General features: G+C 43.0%; 1 protein-coding gene across 1 annotated transcript in view; it reads left to right on the forward strand.

The window, feature by feature from the left end:
• The window catches only part of LOC126203719 (uncharacterized), a 171,460-nt gene that overhangs the window by 76,937 nt on the left and 69,228 nt on the right, over positions 1 to 25,295 (forward strand). The window contains exon 8 of the mRNA XM_049938094.1: positions 15,331 to 15,622. Within this exon, the coding sequence (XP_049794051.1) occupies positions 15,331 to 15,622 (292 nt within the window). The remainder of the gene's footprint in view (positions 1 to 15,330; positions 15,623 to 25,295) is intronic.

Genomic DNA, 25,295 nt, shown 5'->3' on the forward strand with positions numbered 1-25,295 from the left:
CTCTCAGCTCTCTCCTCAGTCTCCAAGCTCTTTACCCTGTGCACCCTCTGGTCCACCGGATTCAGGACTGTCTGCGCTTGCTGCACCTGGGGGGCGTCTCGGTGGCGTTCCTCTGGCTCCCGGGACACGCTGGTATCTGTGGGAATGAGGCGGCTGATATAGCAGCCAAGGCTGCAGTTTCTCTTCCTCGGCCAGCTATTCAGTCGCTTCCCTTCACCGATCTACGGAGCGGTTTATGTCGCCAAGTTGCTCATTTATGGCATGCGCATTGGTCAACACTTCCCCGAAATAAATTGCGGGAAGTGAAAGCCCTTCCTTGCGCTTGGACCTCTTCCTCCCGAACGCGTCGTCGGGAGGAGGAAATTTTAGCTAGACTCCGGGATAGGGCACTGTCTTTTTAGCCATCGACATCTTTTAAGCGGCGATCCTCCCCCACTCTGTCCCCACTGCTCTCAGCTGTGGACGGTAAGACACCTTTTAATTGAATGCCCCTATTTTAATCCGTTACGCTCCCGTCTACAGCTGTCGCCTGATCTATCGTCGATTTTAGCAGATGACACGCGCTCAGCCGACCGCGTTCTCCAGTTTATTAGTGACAGTGAAATGACGTCAGTCATTTGAAGTTTTATCGGGGACCATCAACCCCTCTCTGTAGTGGACTTTTAAGCCTTGTTTCTGCTTTTAGTGTCTCCAATTTTTTGAGTTTCGTTCCCATTTTTGCTGTTTTCCATTTTCAGTTTTTATTATTTCCTCAGTCACGGACCGGGGCGCTAATGACCATAGCCGTTTTGCGCCCTCTCTCTCCCTCCCCCCCACTCTCTCTCCCTCCCCCCCCACTCTCTCTCCCTCCCCCCCCACTCTCTCACCCACCCCCCACTCTCTCTCCTCCCCCCACTCTCTCCCCCCCCCCCCACTCTCTCCCCCTCCCCCCCCACTCTCTTCCCTCCCCCCCCACTCTCTCTCTCCCCCCACTCTCTCTCTCCCCCCACTCTCTCTCTCCCCCCCACTCTCTCTCCCCCCCCCTACCTCTCTCTCCCCCCCTACTCTCTCCCCCCCACCTCTCCCTCCCCCCACGCTCTCCCTCCCCCACTCTCTCCTCCCCCCACTCTCTCTCTCCCCCCACTCTCTCTCCCTCCCCCCACTCTCCACTCCCCCCACTCTCTCTCCCCCCCCACTCTTCTCCCCCCCCACTCTCTCCCCCCCCACTCTCTCCCCCCCCCACACTCTCCCCCCCACTCTCCCCCCCACTCTCTCCCCCCACTCTCAGCCCCCCACACACTCCCCCACTCCTCCCCCACTCTCTCCCCCCCACTCTCTCTCTCCCCCCACTCTCTCTCTCCCCCCACTCTCTCTCTCCCCCCCCACTCTCTCTCCCCCCACTCTCTCTCTCCCCCCACTCTCTCTCCCCCCCACTCTCTCTCTCCCCCCACTCTCTCTCTCCCCCACTCTCTCACTCTCCCCCCACTCTCTCTCTCTCCCCTTCACTCTCTCTCTCTCCCCCCACTCTCTCTCTCCCCCCACTCCACTCTCTCTCTCTCTCTCCCCCCACTCTCACTCTCTCTCTCTCCCCCCCACTCTCTCTCTCCCCCCCCACTCTCTCTCTCTCCCCCCACTCTCTCTCACCCCCCCACTCACTCTCCCCCCCACTCTCTCTCCCCCCACACTCTCTCCCCCCCCACTCTCTCTCCCCCCCCACTCTCACTCTCCCCCCCCACTCACTCTCTCCCCCCACTCACTCTCTCCCCCCCACACTCTCACTCCCCCCACTCTCTCTCCCCCCCACTCTCTCTCTCCCCCCACTCTCTCTCTCCCCCCACTCTCTCTCTCCCCCCCACTCTCTCTCCCCCCCACTCTCCTCTCCCCCCACTCTCTCTCCCCCCCACTCCCCCTCCCCCACCTCTCCCCCCCCACTCTCTCCTCCCCCACTCTCTCCCTCCCCCACACTCTCCCTCCCCCACTCTCTCCCCCCCCCACTCTCACCCTCCCCCACTCTCACCCTCCCCCCACTCACTCCCTCCCCCCACTCTCTCCCTCCCCCCACTCTCACCCTCCCCCCACTCACTCCCTCCCCCACTCTCTCCCACCCCCCCCACTCTCTCCCTCCCCCACTCTCTCCCTCCCCCACTCTCTCCCTCCCCCACTCTCTCCCTCCCCCACCTCTCACCCTCCCCCCACTCTCTCCCTCCCCCCACTCTCTCCCTCCCCCCACTCTCTCCCTCCCCCCACTCTCCCTCCCCACTCTCTCCCTCCCCCCACTCTCTCCCTCCCCCCACTCTCTCCCTCCCCCCACTCTCTCCCTCCCCCACTCTCTCCCTCCCCACTCTCTCCCTCCCCCACTCTCTCCCTCCCCCACTCTCTCCCCTCCCCCCACTCTCCCTCCCCCCACTCTCTCCCTCCCCCCACTCTCTCCCTCCCCCCACTCTCTCCCTCCCCCACTCTCTCCCTCCCCCCACTCCCTCCCTCCCCCCACTCCCTCCCTCCCCCCACTCTCTCACTCCCCCCACTCTCTCCCTCCCCCACTCTCTCCTCCCCCCACTCTCTCCCTCCCCCCACTCTCTCCCTCCCCCACTCTCTCACTCGCCCTCTCCCCCCCTCCCCCTCTCCCCCACCCCCTCTCTCTCCCTCCCCCTCTCCCTCCCTCCCCCTCTTCGTCCTCCCTCTCTCCCCCCCACCCCTCTCTCCCCCCACCCCTCTCTCCCCCACCCCTCTCTCCCCCCACCCCTCTCTCCCCCCACCCCTCTCTCCCCCACCCCCTCTCCCCCCCTCTCCCTCCCCCTCTCTCCCTCCCTCCCCCCTCCTTCCCTCCCCCCTCCTTCCCTCCCCCCTCTCTCCCACCCCCCTCTCTCCCACCCCCTCTCTCCCACCCCCCTCTCTCACTCCCGCCTCTCTCACTCCCGCCTCTCTCCCTCCCCCCTCTCTCCCTCCCCCCTCTCTCCCTCCCCCCTCTCTCCCTCCCCCCTCTCTCCCTCCCCCGTCTCTCCCTCCCCACTCCCTCCCCCGTCTCTCCCTCCCCCCTCTATCCCTCCCCACTCCCTCCCCCGTCTCTCCCTCCCCCTCTCCATCCCCCCTCCCTCCCCCGTCTCTCCCTCCTCATTTCTCCCTCCCCCTCTCCCTCCCCGTCCCTCCCCCCTCTCTCCCCCCCTCCCCCCTCTCTCCCTCCCCCCTCTCTCCCTCCCCCCTCTCTCCCTCCCTCCCCCTCTCTCCCCCTACCCCTTCTCACTCCCTCTCCCCCCTCCCCCTATCACTTCCTCCCCCTCCCTCCCCCTCCCCCTTTCTCAATTATACAACCAAATTTGTAATTTACTGGCATAGAATATGAGAAATATTTTTGCTTATAGTTACATAAAAGTCATCTCTGGAAGCTGATATATTAATATATTGGAAATGGCTACTGATTGTTCTACTTGTTGGACACAAGCATCACTTAGCTACATAGTTGTTGTAATGGTGGATGGGTCTGGCATATTTACTCGTACTGTCTGCCTCACACATCACATTCCGTAATGGTGTTCATTTGGATGGCTTGGTATGCCACAACTATTCCTTTCATTTATGTGTTGGCATCAGATTCACCTGGTCCTACTCCAAATCCCACGCCACTTTCCTTGACATTGACCTCCATCTGTCCAATGGCCAGCTTCACATGTCCGTCCACATCAAACCCACCAACAAGCAACAGTACCTGCATTGTGACAGCTGCCACCCATTCCACATCAAACGGTCCCTTCCCTACAGCCTAGGTCTTCGTGGCAAACGAATCTGCTCCAGCCCGGAATCCCTGAACGGTTACACCAACAACCTGACAACAGCTTTCGCATCCCGTAACTACCCTCCCGACCTGGTACAGAAGCAAATAACCAGAGCCACTTCCGCATCCCCTCAAACCCAGAACCTCCCACAGAAGAACCACAAAAGTGCCCCACTTGTGACAGGATACTTTCTGGGACTGGATCAGACTCTGAATGTGGCTCTCCAGCAGGGATAAGACTTCCTCAAATCCTGCCCTGAAATGAGATCCATCCTTCATGAAATCCTCTCCACTCCACCAAGAGTGTCTTTCCGCCGTCCACCTAACCTTCGTAACCTGTTAGCTCATCCCTATGAAATCCGCAAACCACCTTCCCTACCCTCTGGCTCCTATCCTTGTAACCGCCCCCGGTGTAAAACCTGTCCCATGTACCCTCCCACCACCACCTACTCCAGTCCTGTAACCCGGAAGGTGTACACGATCAAAGGCAGAGCCACGTGTGAAAGCACCCATGTGATTTACCAACTGACCTGCCTACACTGTGATGCATTCTATGTGGGAATGACCAGCAACAAACTGTCCATTCGCATGAATGGACACAGGCAGACAGTGTTTGTTGGTAATGAGGATCACCCTGTGGCTAAACATGCATTGGTGCACGGCCAGCACATCTTGGCACAGTGTTACACCGTCCGGGTTATCTGGATACTTCCCACCAACACCAACCTATCCGAACTCCGGAGATGGGAACTTGCTCTTCAATATATCCTCTCTTCCCGTTACCCACCAGGCCTCAATCTCCGCTAATTTCAAGTTGCCGCCACTCATACCTCACCTGTCATTCAACAACATCTTTGCCTCTGCACTTCCGCCTCGACTGACATCTCTGCCCCAACTCTTTGTCTTTAAATATGTCTGCTTGTGTCTGTATATGTGTGGATGGATATGTGTGTGTGTGCGCGCGAGTGTATACCCGTCCTTTTTTCCCCCTAAGGTAAGTCTTTCTGCTCCCGGGATTGGAATGACTCCTTACCCTCTCCCTTAAAACCCACATCCTTTCGTCTTTCCCTCTCCTTCCCTCTTTCCTGATGAGGCAACAGTTTGTTGCGAAAGCTTGAATTTTGTGTGTATGTATGTGTTTGTTTGTGTGTCTATCGACCTGCCAGCACTTTTGTTGGTAAGTCTCATCATCTTTGTTTTTTTTTTCCCACGTGGAATGTTTCCTTATATATATATATAGATGATGTAACTTACCAAACGAAATTGGAAATTGTTGGTATGTTGATAGAGACTCAAACACACATACAGAATTCAACGTTTCGCAACCCATGGTTGCTTCATCAGGAAAGAGGGAAGGAGAGGGTAAGACGAAAGGATGTGGGTTTTAAGGGAGAGGGTAAGGAGTCATTCCAATACCGGGGAGCGGAAAGACTTACCTTAGGCGGAAAGACTTACCTTAGGCGGAAAAAGGGACAGGTATACACTTGCTCACACATGCGCGCGCGCGCGCGCACACACACACACACACACACACACACACACACACACACACACACACACACACACACACAAGCAGACACACACACACACACACAAGCAGACATATGAAAAGGCAAAGAGTTTGGGCAGAGATGTCAGTCGAGGCGGAAGTACAGAGGCAAAGATGTTGTTGAATGACAGGTGAGATATGAGTGGGGGCAATTTGAAATTAGTGGAGGTTGAGGCCTGGTGGGTAACGCGAAGAGAGGATAGGAGTTCTGATAGGTTGGTGTTAGTGGGAAGTATCCAGATAACCCGGACGGTGTAACATTGTGCCAATATGTGCTGGCTGTGCACCAAGGCATGTTTAGCCACGGGGTGATCCTCATTACCAACAAACACTGTCTGCCTGTGTCCATTCATGCGAATGGACAGTTTGTTGCTGGTCATTCCCACGTAGAAAGCTTCACGGTGTAGGCAGGTCAGTTGGTAAATCACGTGGGTGCTTTCACACGTGGCTCTACCTTTGATTGTGTACACCTTCCGTTGCAGGACTGGAGTAGGTGGTGGTGGGAGGGTGCGTGGGACAGGTTTTACACCGGGGGCGGTTACAGTTACAAGGGTAGGAGCCAGAGGGAAGGGAAGGTGGTTTGGGGATTTCATAGGGATGAACTAAGAGGTTGCGAAGGTTAGGTGGACGGCGGAAAAACACTCTTGGTGGAGTGGGGAGGATTTCATGAAGGATGGATCTCATTTCAGGGCAGGATTTGAGGAAGTCGTATCCCTGCTGGAGAGCCAGATTCAGAGTCTGATCCAGTCCCGGAAAGTATCCTGTCAGAAGTGGGGCACTTTTGGAGTTCTTCTGTGGGAGGTTCTGGGTTTGAGGGGATGAGGATAACCAGAGCCATGAAAACATGTAAGTAACATTGATGACAAGGGTGTTTCAGTTACTCAAACAAATGACCTTTTTTTTTATTTGGAAACTGTATGTCGAAAGGTTCGTGGTTAAGATACACACCTGTGCTTAAAGGTCAAACAAATTAGGAAACAATTATGACAATGATAATGCTTGCTTCAAAGCGAGCAGCCTTTTCATTTCAATCAATGACACAGTGTGACTGGATCCCAACTCGTCCCTTTTGACGGTCTTATACTGACTAAAGCCATGGTGACAGTTGGCTGTTAGTATTTCACAAGTTAAATTGCTTCTCAGTTATGAAGGCTACTATGAAGGAACGTTCTAAAACTTTACGAATGAGCACTTTTACAAGAGAACTCACTCCACAGAACCACAGGATCCAGTTAAAATGTGCTAATAATGACCCGGTCTTTCAAAGCCAGGAAAGCACAGCTTAGTATAACAGGTAGTTCAGATTATCTCAAATACAATTACAATCAAGGAATTGAACTGTTTAACATCTAAATCTAACCACAAAACCCCTGTTTGTTTAACAGCAACTTGTGCCTTGTTATAATTGTTCTGACTGTTATTTCTAACCAAGAGCTGACTCATTAAAACACTAATGATCCAGTATGAACCAGAAAGGAAGGGAAATATAATATCAGAACAAATTTTCGTATGACAACTATTGTCTAGTACAATACTGTGGTCTTTATTTACATCCAAAGAGTCAACCGAGTAAAATTCTTAGGGTCAGGTACAAACCAGAAAATAATTTGGAGGTAGGGTAGACAGTGACACCAATCACCATGAGGTTTACAGAATGTTACTCCCCTTTATCAGCAAGCAGCTCCATAGATCCGCGGTGTGTCGCAGCGATTGCTGGGTGGTGCTGATGACAGCCAGGTAGAAGGGGCAGCCACCAATCAAAGAGATGTTGGCCTGCTGCTTGTAGTCAACGCTGACCCCGGTGAAGTACTACGGTATCCTTCCTCTGCACAGGCCCTCCTTGCATAACATGTGGCTTTCGCCGCTTGGACCTTGTGACTACCTCTCCTCGCATTGCTGCCTCCAATCCCCAAACTTGGTGCCTCCCTCCTCGGGCCAGCAAACCCGTATATATAGGGTGGTCCATTGATCGTGACTGGGCCAAATATCTCACGAAATAAGTGTCAAACGAAAAAACTACAAAGAATTAAACTTGTCTAGCTTGAAGGCGGAAACCAGATGGCGCTATGGTTGGCCCGCTACAGGGCACTGCCATAGGTCAAATGGATATCAACTGCGTTTTTTAAAAAATAGAAACCCCCATTTTTTATTACATATTCATGTAGTACGTAAAGAAATATGAATGTTTTAGTTGGACCACTTTTTTCGCTTTGTGATAGATGGCGCTATAATTATCACAAACATATGGCTCACAATTTTAGATGAACAGTTGGTAACAGGTAGGTTTTTTAAATTAAAATACAGAACGTAGGTACATTTCAACATTTTATTTCGGTTGTTCCAATGTGATACATGTACCTTTGTGAACTTGTCATTTCTGAGAACGCATGCCGTTACAGCGTGATTACCTGTAAATACCACATTAATGCAATAAATGCTCAAAATTATGTCTGTCAACTCTATGCATTTGGCAATACGTGTAACGACATTCCTCTCAACAGCGAATAGTTTGCCTTCCGCAATGTTCGCACATGCATTGACAATGCGCTGATGCATGTTGTCAGGCGTTGTCGGTGGATCACGATTGTAAATATCCTTCAACTTTCCTCACAGAAAGAAATATGGGGACGTCAGATCCGGTGAACGTGCGGGCCATGGTATGCTGCTTCGACGACCAATCCACCTGTCGTGAAATATGCTATTCAATACCGCTTCAACCGCACATGAGCTATGTGCCGGACATCCATCATGTTGGAAGTACATCGCCATTCTGTCATGCAGTGAAACATCTTGTAGTAACATCGGTAGAACATTATGTAGGAAATCAGCATACATTGCACCATTTAGATTGCCATCAATAAAATGGGGGCCAATTATTCTTCTTCCCATAATGCCGCACCATACATTAACCTGCTAAGGTGATGTTCCACTTGTCGCAGCCATCGTGGATTTTCCGTTGCCCAATAGTGCATATTATGCTGGTTTACGTTACTGCTGTTGGTGAATGATGCTTCGTCGCTAAATAGAACGCACGCAAAAAATCTGTGATCGCCCTGTAATTTCTCTTGTGCCCAGTGGCAGAACTGTACACGACATTCAAAGTCATCGCCATGCAATTCCTGGCGTGTAGTAATATGGTACGGGTGCAACCAATGTTGATGTAGAATTCTCAACACCGACGTTTTTGAGAGTCTCGATTCTCGCGCAATTTGTCTGCTACTGATTTGCAGATTAGCTGCGACAGCGGCTAAAACACCTACTTGATCATCATCATTTGTTGCAGATCGTGGTTGACATTTCACATGTGGCTGAACACTTCCTGTTTCCTTAAATAATGTAACTATACGGCGAACGGTCCGGACACTTTTATGATGTCGTCCAGGATACCAAGCAGCATTCATAGCACACGCCCATTGGGCATTTTAATCACAATAGCCACACATCAACATGATATCGACCTTTTCCGCAATTGGTAAACGGTCCATTTTAACACGGGTAATGTATCATGAAGCAAATACCGTCCGCACTGGCGAAATGTTACGTGATACCGTGTACTTATACGTTTGTGACTATTACAGCGCCATCTATCACAAAGCGAAAAAAGTGGTCGAACTAAAACATTCATATTTCTTTACATACTACACGAATATGTAATAAAAAATGGGATTTGCTATTTAAAGAAAACGCAGTGTGCCCAATGAAACCTTCTCTTCTTCAGCACTTCAACGATGTTATGATGTTTGTACAGCTCTCTTTCCCCTCTCTTCCCCTCCGCCGCTGCTCATATACCAGTCCAAAATTTATATATCTTCCTAAATATTAATACTTCACACCTGCATAAGGTTACCGGTATAATAGTAGTTTCATACATGTGTATTTTGAAGTTACTACTAAGTGTTCTTTTCTTTAAGATTTTGATAAAATTAAAAAGTGTTGCTGTTGCTGGACAGGCATCTATTTCTGTATGTGTTCTGTGTTACTGGAAGGCTCCCTAAGTATTTGAAGTGATCACCTGTCTTGAAAGTTAATCCATCTGCAGCTAAAACTACATCATTTTGGATTTTCATACTTACGACCAGATATTTTGTATTTTCCTCAATAACACATAATCCCATTTTCTCAGTGACTTTGTAATATTTTTGCATCACTCTAATTAATTCTGTTTTGAAACTAATTGTTAATACTACATCATCAACGCAGTTAAGTCGAGCAATGTTCACCTCCTGCATTTGGATTCCTTGTAGATTAGCTTCACTAAATTCTTTGTCGATCTTCTCTAAGACGAGGTCTGTGGGACATACATGCAGTTTTATTTTGTTAGACTGACAGCACTGTATGCGCTGTTCGCAAGAATGCCTCTGTAGCTTCACATAGTTTTTTTTTTTGTCAGCCTTTTGGTGTGATTGATTGTTGACAGTAACAGTTACACATAAAGTAATTGTTGTTTCCTCAAATACCACAGTGTGTATGGGACACACATTTCCATTAACGCAAGTTTTGTTGTGTGTCTATTAGACATTTCGAAATCTATACTCCTACTTCTGGTGCATAGAACTACGTGCAGCTAATTGCTTTTCCCTATAGACATTCAGTTAAGCTACTTACACTCTTAGCATTTTTGTAAAATATTTTACCAGTGGAAAAAATGGAGCAGGTTCTATCTACATCAGAAAAAAGAAGACAAACAGAAGTATTGGGAGTGGATGACCCAAATTTTGAAGAGAAACTTGCAAGGATGTGCGAAGAAGTAGATGGAGAAGATGTGGAAGTAGAGGATTTATTTTCTGACAGATTCCAATTGTGATCCTTCCTTTTTTCAAGAAAAAGCAACCTCCAGATCTTCCTTCCTCTGATGAACAAGAATCAGTTGCAGGTGTTGACTTTTACTGCACATGTGAGCAAGCAAATAATGATAGGTCAGTTATTTTTGTTGACAAAGGCAATAATGGATTTTGTTGGGAATCAAAAGAACCAATTAAAGCTGGATGAGAATCTCATGATAACAAAATCAGAGTAATACCAGGTAAAACAAGGGTTGTTAAAAATTTGGGTGATAATCCTAAGGTAGAAGATAGTTGGTCTTTTGATATTTGATGATAAACTCATAGAAGTAATTGTGAAATGGGCAAATATTAAACTGGAGTGGTACAGAAACAGTATTGAAGTACATCAGCAAAGTGACTACAAATCTGCTGATCTGTGTGAAATAAAAGCACTTATGGTGCTTTGTATGCTAACTTCCATGTGTAAGTCTAGGCACGAAGATATGCCATCATTTGTCTCTGCTGACTATATTGGAAGACCTATATTTAGAGGCGCAATGCTAGCAAAGCGGTTTCAAATCTCGGTACTCTGTGATTTGATGACCCTGAAACAAGAGAAATACGGAAAGAGGAAGACAAATCAGCATAAATTTCAGAGATTTTTTTCCAAATTCATCTGTTGGTGGTGGTGGTGGTGGTGGTGGTGTTTTTTCTAAAAGAGTTCCATTATATGAGTATTCATGAAAGTAATCCATATTAGAATTGTTACGTGCTAAGGGGGTTTATGGAGTTATTCCTCAGTTTGTTCATTGTACTAACAGATGAAAATCCTACTTTGTGAGAAAGCAACATGTATTTCGCTTTCTTAGTTACCATGTCTGTCAGACACACATTTCCAGTTAAGTAATAAAAATCATTCTTCTTATTAAGTGTTAAATGAAATTGGTGAAATGGCGTCCCCTTGTCTTAAGCCCAGTGAAATTCTTAAAATTTTCAGTTTCTCCTACAGTCGTCTTTATAGTACAGATTTTTGTTTGTAAACATTCTAATCAATCTGGTTAGCTTTGTTGGTATATTAGATTTGCTTATTATATTAGGAGTATATGTCAGTGCATGCTTTTGTAGGCCTTCATGAAATTAGAAATAATATATGGGCATCTGCATTGATTGCCCACACCTTCTAATTAAGCTGTCATGGAGTGAATAAATGATCTAATGTGAATGTATTTTCGCAGAAACTGCATTGGTAGTCACCAATTAGTTCTGTTATTGGGAGCAGTCTGTTGAATAGGCATATTGCTAGGCTTTTATAAGTGACATCCAGTAAAGCAATCCCTCTGTAGTTTTCACAGACAAGGGGATAATTCTTCTTAAATATGAGCATATTATTTTGGTTTTTCAGTCTGCAGGCATGATTTGGTCTGTTAAAGAATGTACTTCTAAGTCCAGTTCAGGTTCTCCATTCTTTAATACTGTATATTGGGTCTTCATCCCAAGCCTTGTTATTCATTAATTTATTGCTCGCTGTATTTCATTTACTGTTGGGTTTGTGACTTGTGCATCAACGCTATCAGGTTCGTGAAATTTGAAGTAAAACTATGAATCGTTGTAGTTGAATAGCTGTGAGAAGTAAGTTGTCCATCTTTTTTATGCCACACATGTTGGTTAGTATTTTCTCATGCTGATCCTTTATAAACTTTTCCCTTTTAGTAAATTTACCAAAAGAGGTTTTTTTGCCCTCCCCCCTTCCTTTATCACACTGTTTATGCGGATAATGGCCTCATTACTTTGCGCGACCTCTACCCCTGAGCTGGCAGAAGAGATATCTGCAAACAGGGAGGAAAAGTTGGTGATAATATTGGGGAGGGGGGGGGGGGATAATTGGGCTCCTCTGAAGTGAATAGTGGATTGAATAGCATTTGATTTGCTATTCTGAAGCAAAATCAAATTTAAGGTGATGAAGATTAATATCAGACCTATAAATAGCATAACAGCGCCACACCACCTCTCTGTGGATTAGTGTTTAAACTAAGCAGATATGTCTGCACAGTGTCGCGTAAAACTAGGAGCCTTCCTAGCTAGATAAAGTAATTGTATTACCATGATTAAACAAGCGTAATTCTACAGTGCTTTTTTAAATTGTATGTGTACTGTACCATCGCAGTTTATGCAGTCTACAAAATTCTGTACTGTAGTCTTCTTATGAAAACTTACACGTGCCAAGATTGCTTTTTTAACATGTTAGTGCATTACTAATTTTGGCAATATAAATTTCCCTGTCAGATCAGTAAAACTGGACAATGGTAGCCACATCAAACAGTGATCAAACCATTCTGTCACAAGAACACACAGTGTGCATAAGAAAGTCAAGGCATTACAGTAACATGCCGGATATGCCAACATTATGTGTACACAACTTAAAATTTGTATGTTATGAACAAAACAGATGCACACCGCATAATTTTGTTCCATGGTTTAATGCCATTTTGGCTGCAACAGAGTAACTGATTGGTTTTCGAGCTGAAGACGGCTGTTTATATTGCCAAAACTAGTAATTCACTGATGTGTCAACATAGTTATCTTGGCAAGTAAATAAGTTTTCATAAGAAGACTACAGTTTAAAATTATAGTAGTCTCCTGCAATGACTGATTACGTCAGTCATGTCACTAACCACTATAAAGTTCCGTTGCACATGTTTGTAAACTTTCTTGAATTCTATGCTGTACAATAGCAATTATATCTTTACAAATATTGGTACTTCATTACAAGGTGTAATTGTAGATTTCTCTCTCCTATATGTGGTCATTGACAGAAGTAAAATTATGTATGTAGCAGCTTTTGGTGTTATTCAGTACGTCATTCATTAATTATGTCAGAGTTGTGGCTTGTGAAAAGTTACAAGAACAAATGAAACAAATTCTGCCTTTTTACTGGGAAGCATTCTCCAAAGAAGATTTTCTGTGACATTAGCAACAGTAATGTTAATTACATTGCTACCATCTGGGGAATGTCCAGCAGATTTTGTCTGGAGCTTTTGACCAGTTGGTTGATTGGTGTCATGATACACATTTGATTGTCTCTGTGGGGAAAGGCATTCCTTATACCTTTCTTCAGTCAAAAGTTCACTCTGTTGGCTCTTGCAGAAGTATCGAGAGTTCGATACAAACAGTTGAAATTCCAGATACCTTCAGATGGCAGGCTAGGGAAGAATTAACATGCAGTTAGATAGTATTAAACATGGACAAAAATGTAGAAACACCACGAGAAATGCTTACTTCAGCATGAATGTAGATATTAGCCCAGCCTGTAGGGTGTGCTGTTGTATTTGACCACGAGCGGCACCTGTGTAGTGACCTCAGTATGTTGCAAGTGTCAGTTGTCATAAAAGTGTTCTATACAGATTTGAGTGCGTTACATTGGAGCCATGTGGATTTGAACATGAGGAAACTGTTGATGCTGTATGGTGGTTGCTTCCATAAGCAAGGAAGCCAAAGTGTCCGGCGTTTCAAGAGGCACCATATCTAAGGTTCATACCGCATACAGGTACCGAAGGGAAAGCATCATTCATCAAGTCACAGAGCAGACAAAAGTGTGTGTTAAATGATCATGGCAGGGAGTCATTGAAGATGATTGTGACCAATAATGAGCAGAAGGCAGCGGCAATAGTCGCGGCAGAACTGAATGTCGTACTCGTGAACCCTGTCTAGAAGAAGTGAAGAGAGCTCCATAAGCTGGCAATTACAGAGTAAGCTGAAATTCCAAAACCATTCATCAGTGATGCAAATACACCTAACAGAAAAACTTGGTGCCGAAACTATAAAACGTGGACTTTGAAAAAATGGAAAAAAGTAATTTTGTTTTTTGAGTCATCTTTCACACCCTTTCTAATTTTTGACCAAGTTTATGTCCCAAGAATGAAATATGGCAAGATTCTATGATAATTTGGACAGCCTTGTCATGGATTCAATGAGTGCCATGGTAACTTGGTGAGGTCCCATTAATGCCAAGGTTTATGTGACGATTTTGGCTGACCAGGTCCATCCCATGATACAATGTTTGTTCACCAATGGTGATACTGTGTTCCAGGAAGACAGTGCTGTTGTTCATACAGCTCACATAATCCAGGACTGGTTTCGTGAGAACGAGGATGAAGTGTCGCATCTCCCATGGCCACCATAGTCACCAGCTCTCAATATTATTGAGCCTTTGTGGTCTGCTTTGGAGAAAAACGTGCATGATCGCTATCAGTCTCCATTATCATTACTTGAACTCGACCACTGTTTTGCAGGAAGAATGGTATAAGATAGTCCTGAAACCATACAATACCTGCATTCACCCATTTGGAGACAACTGGAAGCTCTTTCATCGGGTTTCCTATGTTGTATTAGGCATGGTAATGTGTTTCATTTGTGGTGTCCTCATATTTTTGTCCAACCTCTGTATCTTGCAGCAGTTAGACGAACATTGTCCTCTTCAACTATAGCTCTTGGAATGCTCTGAGTGAAGAGTATTATTTTGGGTACTACCATGGCGTCTGCAAGACTGTTCAATTTTTGTTAAATAGGCTGTAAGACTGATACATATTTTCTTCCACAGATGTCCCCAGGAATTTGACATTATCTACTTCCCTAACTTGCTGATTTTTATTGGTAATTTGGGAGTTCTTTGTTTTGGGCTACTTGGTTTTAAAGTATTAATCGGGCTTTGTCATCTTTAATTTTAATCCATTTAGATAAACTAATATTCTAAACTGTTTTTAGTATCAGTGACTATTTGGGGAATTTGTTTTATTGTTCCATTTTCAGTTATTACAAATGCATCATCTGCAAATAAAACTGCATGAGATTTTATATTCTCAGGTGAATAAAAAATTAAAAAAAAGAAAATTATATTGATACTGAACAGTTATCTGTGGGATTCCCTGTGAAATCATTTTCGAGTCTGGCTTTTGCCGTGCTGAGGGAACTATCTTGTTACATACCTTTATTCCTCTGCATCTAGTGTGGCACTGGGTGAGGCCTGTGTTTGTTAGATAAATCCTCCATGAAATCATTTCAAAACTTTTTCTTAATTTTTTCACATTTTAGACATTTTTACGAGGCATCTTAAATTAAGTTTGTTGCTTGAGTATGAAGGATAGTTGACTAGCACTCTGTTCTTTATGGTATTTTGTTTAGGAAGCCTCAGATAATAATATACAGTTGTAAATTGTACAATGTTGCAATACTCTATATAAAGATGTAAAATGCCACTTAAATTGCTGTTGTAGAATGGGCTGTTTCCAGAAGATTTCCTGAATAATTTGCTTAGGCAAGCAGAAGAAACTTTAAATGCACGACGTCTTGAAGGTCCTGCCGATCTGTCACCATATATCCCTGAGCTAGAGGATCTGACAAAGGAGTTTAAAGATATATTGGATATTGTGTCTCACTGTTCTCAGTTCATTATCCAGTTGCACGATGAAACAGAAACACAAATCCCACGACTGGAAGCTGCCCTTTTCTCCGATGAGCAGCTGGAAGCGAAAATTGTAGAAGACGAGGCTGCTGGTTGTGGGCACTGTAAGTAGGCCAATACATTATTATTAACTACTGTTACATAAGAAAAATTAATTAGTTGCTTTTAATTTTTCGATTCCTGAAGGAATTAGTTAATGTATGGTGTAAAAATTAGTACATCATATTAGTTTCGTATAGGAGACTGCTTCATTAAACATGACTCCAAATTTTGCATTCGGTCATGTTTATAGCTTTTTATCGATAAGATTGAATATTAACAGCTTAGACAGATGCACCACACACGAGCTGATGGGGCGAATTCGACTAATATAAATGAGTTGTTGATCAAATTCAAAAATGGCCAACTGCTCCAGCATGTTGGTGTGTAAAAAGTGATTGTAATTGATTTCACCCAGTGCAGTACTGTATGGTATTGCTTTTACATTCAACATGTCCAAAATGGGCTGAATGTTTCCACTGTCTTTGGCAACTTTTGTGGGGGGAGAGTGGGGGCGGTTAAAGTCAGTCTCGTAGAACAATGGTAAGATTTACCCCTGCCGCCGCCTGCTCTTTTTTGACACGTAGTAGCTCAAGCTGACCAGTTCAATTGTTGCAACCCTTCCAACAGTGTTATTTCATTCACCGGTGAAAGTTATGTCATCATCATCATCAGAAGAAGAAGAAGAAGAAGAAGAAGTAATAGGCTATGCAGTTTTATACTCTGTGGAAACCAGTGACAATGTTGACAGAGGGGCTTCTACGTTTACTGCTGCATGTTGATGCCTGATGCAGCTGCGTTCATATCTAATGCTGTAGTTGATTCTCTTTTGATTTTGTTTGTTCGTTCATTCATTCATTCAGTCAGTCAGGCAGTCATTTACTTGTTATGTTCCATAAATCGTAAGAGAACTGTTGCAGGCTGTGAAGATGTGCTGTAAAGTAATGCTTCTGACTTTTTGATGTGAAAACTGTGAAAACTTCTTAAATAAAACAAACATTATTAACTTTCTGTTCCTGTATTATTGTTGTAACCTGTGGTCAAGGCATAGCATCTTTGACTTGTAGTCAAAACATCCTCGATCCCAGATTCGAACCTCACCACTGCTTAAATTTTGAATAAAAATTTTGAATAAAAACCATCAGCAATGGCGACCGAAGACTTCTGGCACAAGATGTCACCCTTGTTCTGCCAATGGCCTTGTGAGAAAGGTCAGAAGAGCGGGTAGAGATTCAGGGCACTCTCTCTCTCTTGCCCTCAGGGTGGTAACCTGTCCCTAAAAGATGGAAAAATCAGCAGCAGTCAACGGCATGAGGATGCAGAAGGTAATGGAAACAACTGCAGTAAAGACACACAAAGTGTATCCATAGAATATATGGCCTGTAATTGAAGAAGTGTGGTGCTGTTCTCTCCATTAGCAAATGATTCTGGAGTATTCCCCCCATTTTGATCTGCAGAAGGGGACTGCCGAGGAGGGAGTTGACCATGAAAAAAAGATTGAAAGACCAATGAAAGGGTAATATTCTACGAATCGGAGCATGGAATGTCAGAAGTTTGAATGTGGTAGGGAAGCTAGAAATTCTAAAATACAGAAATTCAAAGACTCAATCTGGATATAGTGGGGTTCACTGAAATGAAATGGAAAGGAGACAATGATTTCTGCTCAGATGAGTATAGGACAATATCATCACCATCATCAGTAGCAGCAGCAGCAGAGAATGGATAACATGAGTAGGATTCCTTGCAAATAGGAAGGTGGGGCACAGACTGAGTTACAGTGAGCAGTTCATTGATAGAGTTGTTCTCATCAGAATCAACAGCAGACCGATGATGAAAATAATAATAATAGTTCAGGTTACCTACCAACACTGCAAGCAGCTTGTGAAGAGATGAAATATATAAGGATACGGAATGGGTAATAGGGTACATAGAGGGTGAGGGAAATCTAATGGCCATGGGAGGTTGGGGTGCAGTTGTAGGTAGTGATGTAAAATGCCTGGGCATTTACAAGTTGGTGCAAAAGCGTAAGATGAATTCGTGGGCAAATGCCCAGAATGCATACGAGAGAGAAGTAGAACTGGTAAAAATAACAAGGTCAATGTAAATGAGAAGGAGTTGTCAGTGACATGTGCCCTTCGTTGGTACAACAAACTGGAATGCTAGAAAACAAAACATGCTTCTCTCTTCTTTCCCTTCAGTCTTAGTAACAAAGGCAGTGAATGACATTCACACGTTTAAATGTAAACATTTACTAACTTTTAATATTGGGAGTATTGTTCCACCCCTTATTTTAATTGATGAATTATACATTATAGCAGTAAAAACTTATTAAAAAAAAGCCCAGATTTTGGGCATTTAAAACTGCTTTCAGTAATTGCTGGGCAAATGGCCATTTATAAATGTTCTGCCCACTGGGCATTTGCCCGGCCCACATCACTACTTTTAGGGCAGGGAGTAGAAGAACAGGTTACGGGAATGTATGGGCTTGGTAGTAGAAATGAAAGAGGAGAAAGACTAATTGAGTTCTGCAAAAAATATCAGTTATTAATTGTGAGTACTCTGTTCGAGAATCAAAAGAAGTTCATGAATACTTTGAAAAGGCCAGAAGATACTGGAAGATTCACACTGAGATTCCAGATTTATATATGGAATTGTAAGACATACCAAGGAGCACATATAGACTGAAATCATAATTTACTAATGATGAAGAGCAGGCTGAAGATTGAGACTAGTGAGGGAGAATCAGTGCACAAAGAAGTGGGATACAGAAGTAGTAAGAAATGAAGAGATTTGCTTGGAGTTTTCTGAGGCTATAGGTACTGTGATAATGAATAGCTCAGTAGGCAGTTCAGTTAAAGAGGAATGAACATCTCTAAAAATGGCAATCATAGAAGGTGGGAAGGGAAACATAGGTGCAAGGAAGGCAACTACAAAGAAACCATGGGTATAAGAAGAAATACTTCTGTTGGCCGACAAGAGGAGGAAGTACAAAAACGTGCAGGGAAAGTCAGGGATACAGAAATATAAATCACTTAGGAAAGAAATACATAGGTAGTGCAGGGAAGCTATGGTGAAGTGGCTGCATGAAATCTGTGAAGAAACCAAAACATGAATAATTGTCAGAAGGACTGACTGAGCATACAGAAAAGTCAAGACAACCTATGGTGAAGGAGGGTAACATTTAGTGCAATGGGAAATCCACTGTTCAATGCAGAAGAGAGAGCAAATAGGTGGAAAGAGTATATTGAAGGCCTGTATGAGGGGAGGACTTGTCAGATGACATAATAGAAGAAACAGGAGTCACAGGTAAGAGATAGAGGATCCAGTGCTCGAATCAAAATTTAAAAGTTTTGGACAACTTGAATCAAGTGAGGAATAAAGGATAGATATTCTATCGAAATGTCTGAAATCATTGGGGGAAGTGACACAAAATGACTATTCACATTTGTGTGTGTGTGTGTGTGTGTGTGTGTGTGTGTGTGTGTGTGTGTGTGTGGGGAATGTATGAGGCAGTATACCATCAGACGTTTGGAAAAACATCATCCACACAATTGCAAAAGCCAATAGATGCAAGAATTATCACACAATCAGCTTAACAGCTATCCAATTTCTGACAGGAATAATATACAAAAGAATGGAAAATAAAACTGAGGATGCGTTAGGTAACTGTCAGTTCATTAAAGACACCAGAGAGGCAGTTCTGACATTGCAGAAAGCAAGACTAAAGAAAAATCAAGATACATTCTTAAGATTTGTCAACCTGGGAAAAGTGTTCAGCTATGTCAAATGGTGCAAGATGTTCGAAATTTTGAGAAAAATGGGGTGAGCTATAGGGGAAGAGAAATAATATCCAATATGTACAAGAACCAAGAGGGAACAATAAGACTAGAAGACCAAGAATGAAGTACTCAGATTAAAAAGAGTGTAAGACAGGGATGTAGTCTTTTGCCCCTACTGTTCAACCTATGCATCGAAGAAGTGATGGTGGAAATGAAAGAAATGTTCAAAAGTGGGATTAAAATTCTAGGTGAAAGTATATCAGTGATAAGATTCACTGATGACATTGGTATTTTGAGTGAAATCGAAGAAAAATTTAGAATCTGTTGAATGTAATGTATAGTTTAATGAGTACAGCGTATGAATTGAGAGCTAAAGTAATGGTAAGTAGCAGAAATGAAAGCAGCAAAAAACTTATCAAAAGAAGTTAAGGACTTCTGCTACCTAGGCAGCAGAATGACAAATGATCGACAGAGCAAGGAGGACATAAAAAGCAGACTATCACTGGGAAAACGGGCATTCCTGGCAAAGGAGAGTCAACTAGTATCAAACATAGGTTTTAAGCTGAGAAAGAATTCTGAGAATGTGTATTTGGAGCATAGCATTGCATGGTAGTGAAACATGGACTGTGGGACAACTGGAACGGAAGAGAATCAAAGCAATTCATAAGTTGGTGTGTGAGAAACAGCGTACCGTAATAAAGTTTTGAATTCGAAGAGTTCATCCACCCATCGAACACCTTCTCCTTCAAGGTGACAATGCCAAACCACACACAAGTGCTGTGTCATCTGCAAGAGTTTGATGCCTCGGGTTCACTGTCATCAGTTGTCCTCCATACAGTCCCAACTGGGCTCCATCTGATTTTCATCTGTTTCTAAAACTTAGAGTGCCTTTGAGAACTTCACTTTTACAGTGATGAAGTGGTGCATGCAGAGTTGAGATTGTGACTTCATCAACAAAGTCAAACATTGTACAGTTATGGCATCAACAAACTAATTTCTTGTTGGGAGAAATGTGTTGGTCACCAGGGTGACTATGTTGAGAAATAAATATGTGGACGTAAAGAATAAAGACATACAACATTAATAAAGTCAGTTTCATTTTTAAAAAAACTTCAACAGTTTTCACATTAAAAATTCAGACATTACTTTCCAGCATGAAGTATGCTAACATTTGAATTAAAACTAGTGGTTATCTGCTCACACAGTTAACTATGGGGACCACTTCTAAGTGCTCCCAGTCCCACCCTAATCAGGAGATTATGTTTATAAAATACTTGGGCAAAAGCTACAGGTTGTACTTTTACACTAGTCTGCTGCTGTTTTTATCGACATCCTCTGCTAAGCCTTTATGTAATTTTACCATTTCAGACAGTGCTATCAACTCTCTCTCTCTCTCTCTGTAGTAGAAAACGTAAAACCTGTTTTATATGAACATTTTTGTAACCAGAATTGACATCCCAGACTCCACATATCCTAAAATGGTATTTGAAGTCTGTCTTGTAAGATACTTTTTGCATTTGAAGTTACTGTCAAGTAACACATGCATCATTCTCAAAGCAGTCAAAATTTATCCTTGGGCTGTATTGTCATTAACGTTGTATCATAAGAATGCAGTTATATTATACTAATAATTTGACACTTGCTGTCAGTTCCTATCCAAAAGAGAATGTGAAAAAATGTGAATCACCAGTTTGCCAAGAGTACGATCATTGTCTTTGGTAATCCTGAGCCAAGCATTTCTGTCCGCTTTTTCAAATGTGCGTTACCAACGTAAGGCCATCCAAGAAGCAACTGAAGCAGTAATCACATCAACAAGCAATGTAATATTTATTTAGGCAATATTGAAGTTTTAATTTTAAAAAAAAAACAACAGCTGTCTGTGGGTCAGCCCAGGTGGCACTATTGGCATGTAGGGCTGAGCATTGCATTACTTGCTTGTGATGTCCTTCCAATGACGCCAATTTTTCCTTATCTCTGCTCATGTCGATATCTGGCAAAGATAGTAAAGTTACAAAATGCAGTGACTCCAAAATGAGTACGTTATTACTGATGATCGATAGAATCATCTTAAATATGTCCCATTACCTGAATTTTTCAGTGGCCAATAGAAAGTAACTGGACAGATGAACATACTTGGTTTTGCATCATATTTGGGATATGTGTTGGGAATAAAACTAATTTCCCTCTGATGTGTGTCATGATGACTTGCTCTAACACTTTAGAGGCTGGCCTAGGAAAACATGTATTTATGCAGTTATTTAAAGTGTTATGGGCACATATGGAATTGATGTATCTTCAGGAGTAATACATACTAAAAAAAGAACGAAGCTACAAGATTTATTTTACATATTACTTTTGTTCTTTCATAGATTACAAATTTCAAGTTATGGTGGTAGAATGTATAATGACCCTTAGTGAGTTATTGAACAGTTTCTTCCTCATGAGCTACCAAAATTTGTTACTCATTCAACAAAAGATATATTTGTAGCAGAATTATAGCAAATTGTGAATGAGTACACACATGAAATGACATCAGTGTGGTTATATTGGCTCAGCTGTTTGCTACAATTCACTAATGTTTCTTTTGAAATAATTCTATAAATTGACAACAGAAGGCAGCACCATTCAGGGAACAGGCAGCGAGACATCCATTCATTGTTGTCATATACAGAAACTACAGTTTTTGAGCAATAGATGGCTCACATATCGAGAAAATTGTAACCCAATCTATACTCAGGTGCAGTCTTTTAACACAAAGTTGTGTCCAAATTATGCTTGGACTTGGGCTACAGTGTGTTAACAAGCACAGTTACAATATCACAAAATCACTCCTGTAACCGACTGTACTGGCCATGCAACTTGTGCTAGCAGTGCTTATTTTGAAAATCTACTAGTATCACTCCAGGCAAACAGTTCACTTAGTTGGCTATTATATCAGGAGTTCCATCAAAGGCTTATATTTTCTTGCTGTGATAGTTGGTTCGGTGCAGCTGTGGACACACATTGACAAAAAGATAAAGGAATGACTTTCTCAAACCTAGAAAGGTGTGTACTTATATCCCCACCTTTACTCACAACATAGAACACACCCTAAATTGTGTAGCAAATTGCAGACTCACTTGGATTTATTAAACTGAAAGAACTCAAGACACTTTCAAAGGAGAATGTGAGGTTATATCATTTGCATTCAGGTACCCCTTCTCCTCCTCCTCCGCCTCCTCCTCCTCATTATTACTATTATTATCGAATTCTCCCAATAAATGGAAGATGTTAAGAAAATAACTCAATCAGATTCTCTTAGGTGGTTCTTGTTGTACCAGTAGGCTTGTATTCTTTCTGAAGGAGTGTGTATTTTCTTCCAGCACTTTGGTCTGTACTGTTTTTGTTTAGGTTGCTCGGATGTAACTTTCTATTTGCCTACTTTGTGTCTCTTTCAAAATGCCGATTAGTATTGTGTTTTCTTTTCTGAGGTTCTTTGGAAGGGTATTTTGTTGTACAGGTTTCGGGCTAATTCTAAATGCTTTTTTGAATTTTTGGAGGTGATTTTGCTGCGAGATTTTTTCAAGGCCTGTCAGTTCAGTGAATTCTCTGAGGTATTTAAAGTGCAGGACCCTGTTGATTTTACCAAATTTTGTTTTCAGACTTGTAGTGTCTGTCTTTGAAAATTAAAATTGTTTCCTCAAATGAGGTCTGTAACCCTACTTTTTCTGCACATTCTAGAAGTGTGCCAAGCTGTTTGACAGCAGTCTCTTCGTCCTCTGTGGGTATCGCCAGGTTGTTCGCAAATGTGAGGTATGGTGTATAGAAGTTATTTTTGGGAGAGCCCAGTAGAAGTAAACCCAAATTTCTTGGGTTCTTTCTCCCATTCTTTCACAACTTTGTCTAGGACAACGTTAAACAGAATATGAGAATGTCCATATCATTTTCTCTTACCCATTTGAATGTCTAAGGGTTGTCAGTTTTTCCCCATAAATTTTACTTTAGATTTCCTGCCGATTAGTGTTTGTTTCATGAGTTCTTGTGTGTTGGAATCTAGTCCCCACTTTTCTAAATTTTGGAATAGTGAGGCTCTGTCTGCTGAGCCGTACGCCTTTTTTAAATCTACGAATATGCATACATAGGTTTTCGTCTGAGGACTCGCATTTTGAGTCTGGCTTTGAGGTTAAAAATTTGTTCTGGGAATGACCTGTTTGGTCTGAATTCTGCTTATTTGGGCTCTAATTGTTGTATCTTGGGTGGTCACAACAGTAATTTATAGACTAATAAACAGGAGACAGACCAGGGTAGTTTGGCACAGTACAGAATATCAGTAGACAGGCTTATGATTGGATAATCACACACAGTTACTTTTCTTTTGGAAAGCAGCCATGTGGAACACTACAAGCATTTCCAATCTCTGAGTAAAGTCTTCTGCCAACTCAACAACAAACTGCCATTGTAGCTGTGCTCGTTCTTGCAGACCTAACTATGACAATGTTGGCAGCCACTGTCCCATGCAGCTGGGCTGTTGAACTGAGGAGATGATCTGCGATGACAAACTGCCCCAGAGTACTGTAGTCTTTGTCCTTTATACCAGCATTGGAGAGGGCGCTGTTGTCATGTAGTCTTTCCAGAGGGAGAGGTGCGGTGCTTTATTTGGGTAAACTGCCATGCTGGCACTACACCTTGGGGTCCGCAGATACTAACATTTGCGCTGGCAGGCTTATGACAGCCAGCGCACGAGTGGTGTCTTATGATGTCACCAGTCTAATTGCTTATGTGCTCTATTCAAGAGACAAGCTGATTGGATTTTGTAGGTAGCCGGTAGAAGGGAGATACCTCTGTAGTTGTTTACATAAGATTTATTGTGTTTCTTATGTAATGAATGGATTAGAGCAATCTTCAAGTCATCAAAGATTTTTTCAGTTTGCCAAATGTTTTGGATTACTTATGTAATATCTTTGAGTGAGTTTGGGCCTAAAATTTGCAATAGTTCAGCTACAATTCTGTTCTCCCATGATGCTTTGTTGTTTTTAAGTGTCTTGATATGTGAATAAACTATTTGTTATGTTGCTAGTTCTTGGCCATTTTCTTTATTTTTCAAGGCTGATTTACAACCTTGTTTTCGAAAGCAGAAGTTTTGTAGTGAGTACCCTTTGAATTGCTTCACAAAGGTGCGTGTTATAATTTTTGAAGTTGCCTTCAATTGACTCCAGTTGGTCATTGACATATTTTTATTTATTTTATCTTAAGAGCTTGGAAGTTCGTTTGCGAACATTGAGGAATTTCTTCTGTGCTTCGTCTGATTTGTTCCAATTGTAGCTTTGAAATGCCTTTATTCTGTCTTCTAGTGCATCCTCATATTCTTGCTTCCACTGAGGGTGTTTGGTTTCTTGTGAAAAGGGATCAGGTCTTTTGCTGTTGTAATGATTATGGTTTTGCAATTTCCCCCAGTCTTCTGCAGGGTGTTGTTGTTCTTCTTCTTCTTCATATCATCATCATCATCTTTTAAGCAAGGCAATGGTGTCCTCTAATAATCCACATCTACTTATATACTTTGCAAGCCACTGTATGATGCGTGGCGGGGGGTACTCTGTACATCTACTAGCCGTTTCATTTCCTGTTCCTCTCCCAAATACTGTGAGAGAAAAACATCTGCCTCTCTGCCTCCGTACGAGCCCTAATTTCTCGTATCTTGTCTTCATGGTCGTTACATGAAATTTACGTTGATGTCAGTCGAAATATTCTGCAGTCAGATTCAAATTCTGGTTCTCTAAATTTTCTGCATAGTATTCCTCAAAAAGAACATTTTTTATGTCCAGGGATTCCCATTTGAGTTCCCGAAGCATTTCCGTAATACTTGCATATAATTCAAATCTACAGGTAACAAAACCAGCAGCCTGCTTCTTTCAATTCAATGCGGTGTGGATTCCAAACACTCGGAACAGTATTCATGAGTAGGTCACACTAGTGTCCTAAT

This window comes from Schistocerca nitens, chromosome 9, assembly GCF_023898315.1.
Source record: "Schistocerca nitens isolate TAMUIC-IGC-003100 chromosome 9, iqSchNite1.1, whole genome shotgun sequence".
Lineage (NCBI taxonomy): Eukaryota > Metazoa > Arthropoda > Insecta > Orthoptera > Acrididae > Schistocerca > Schistocerca nitens.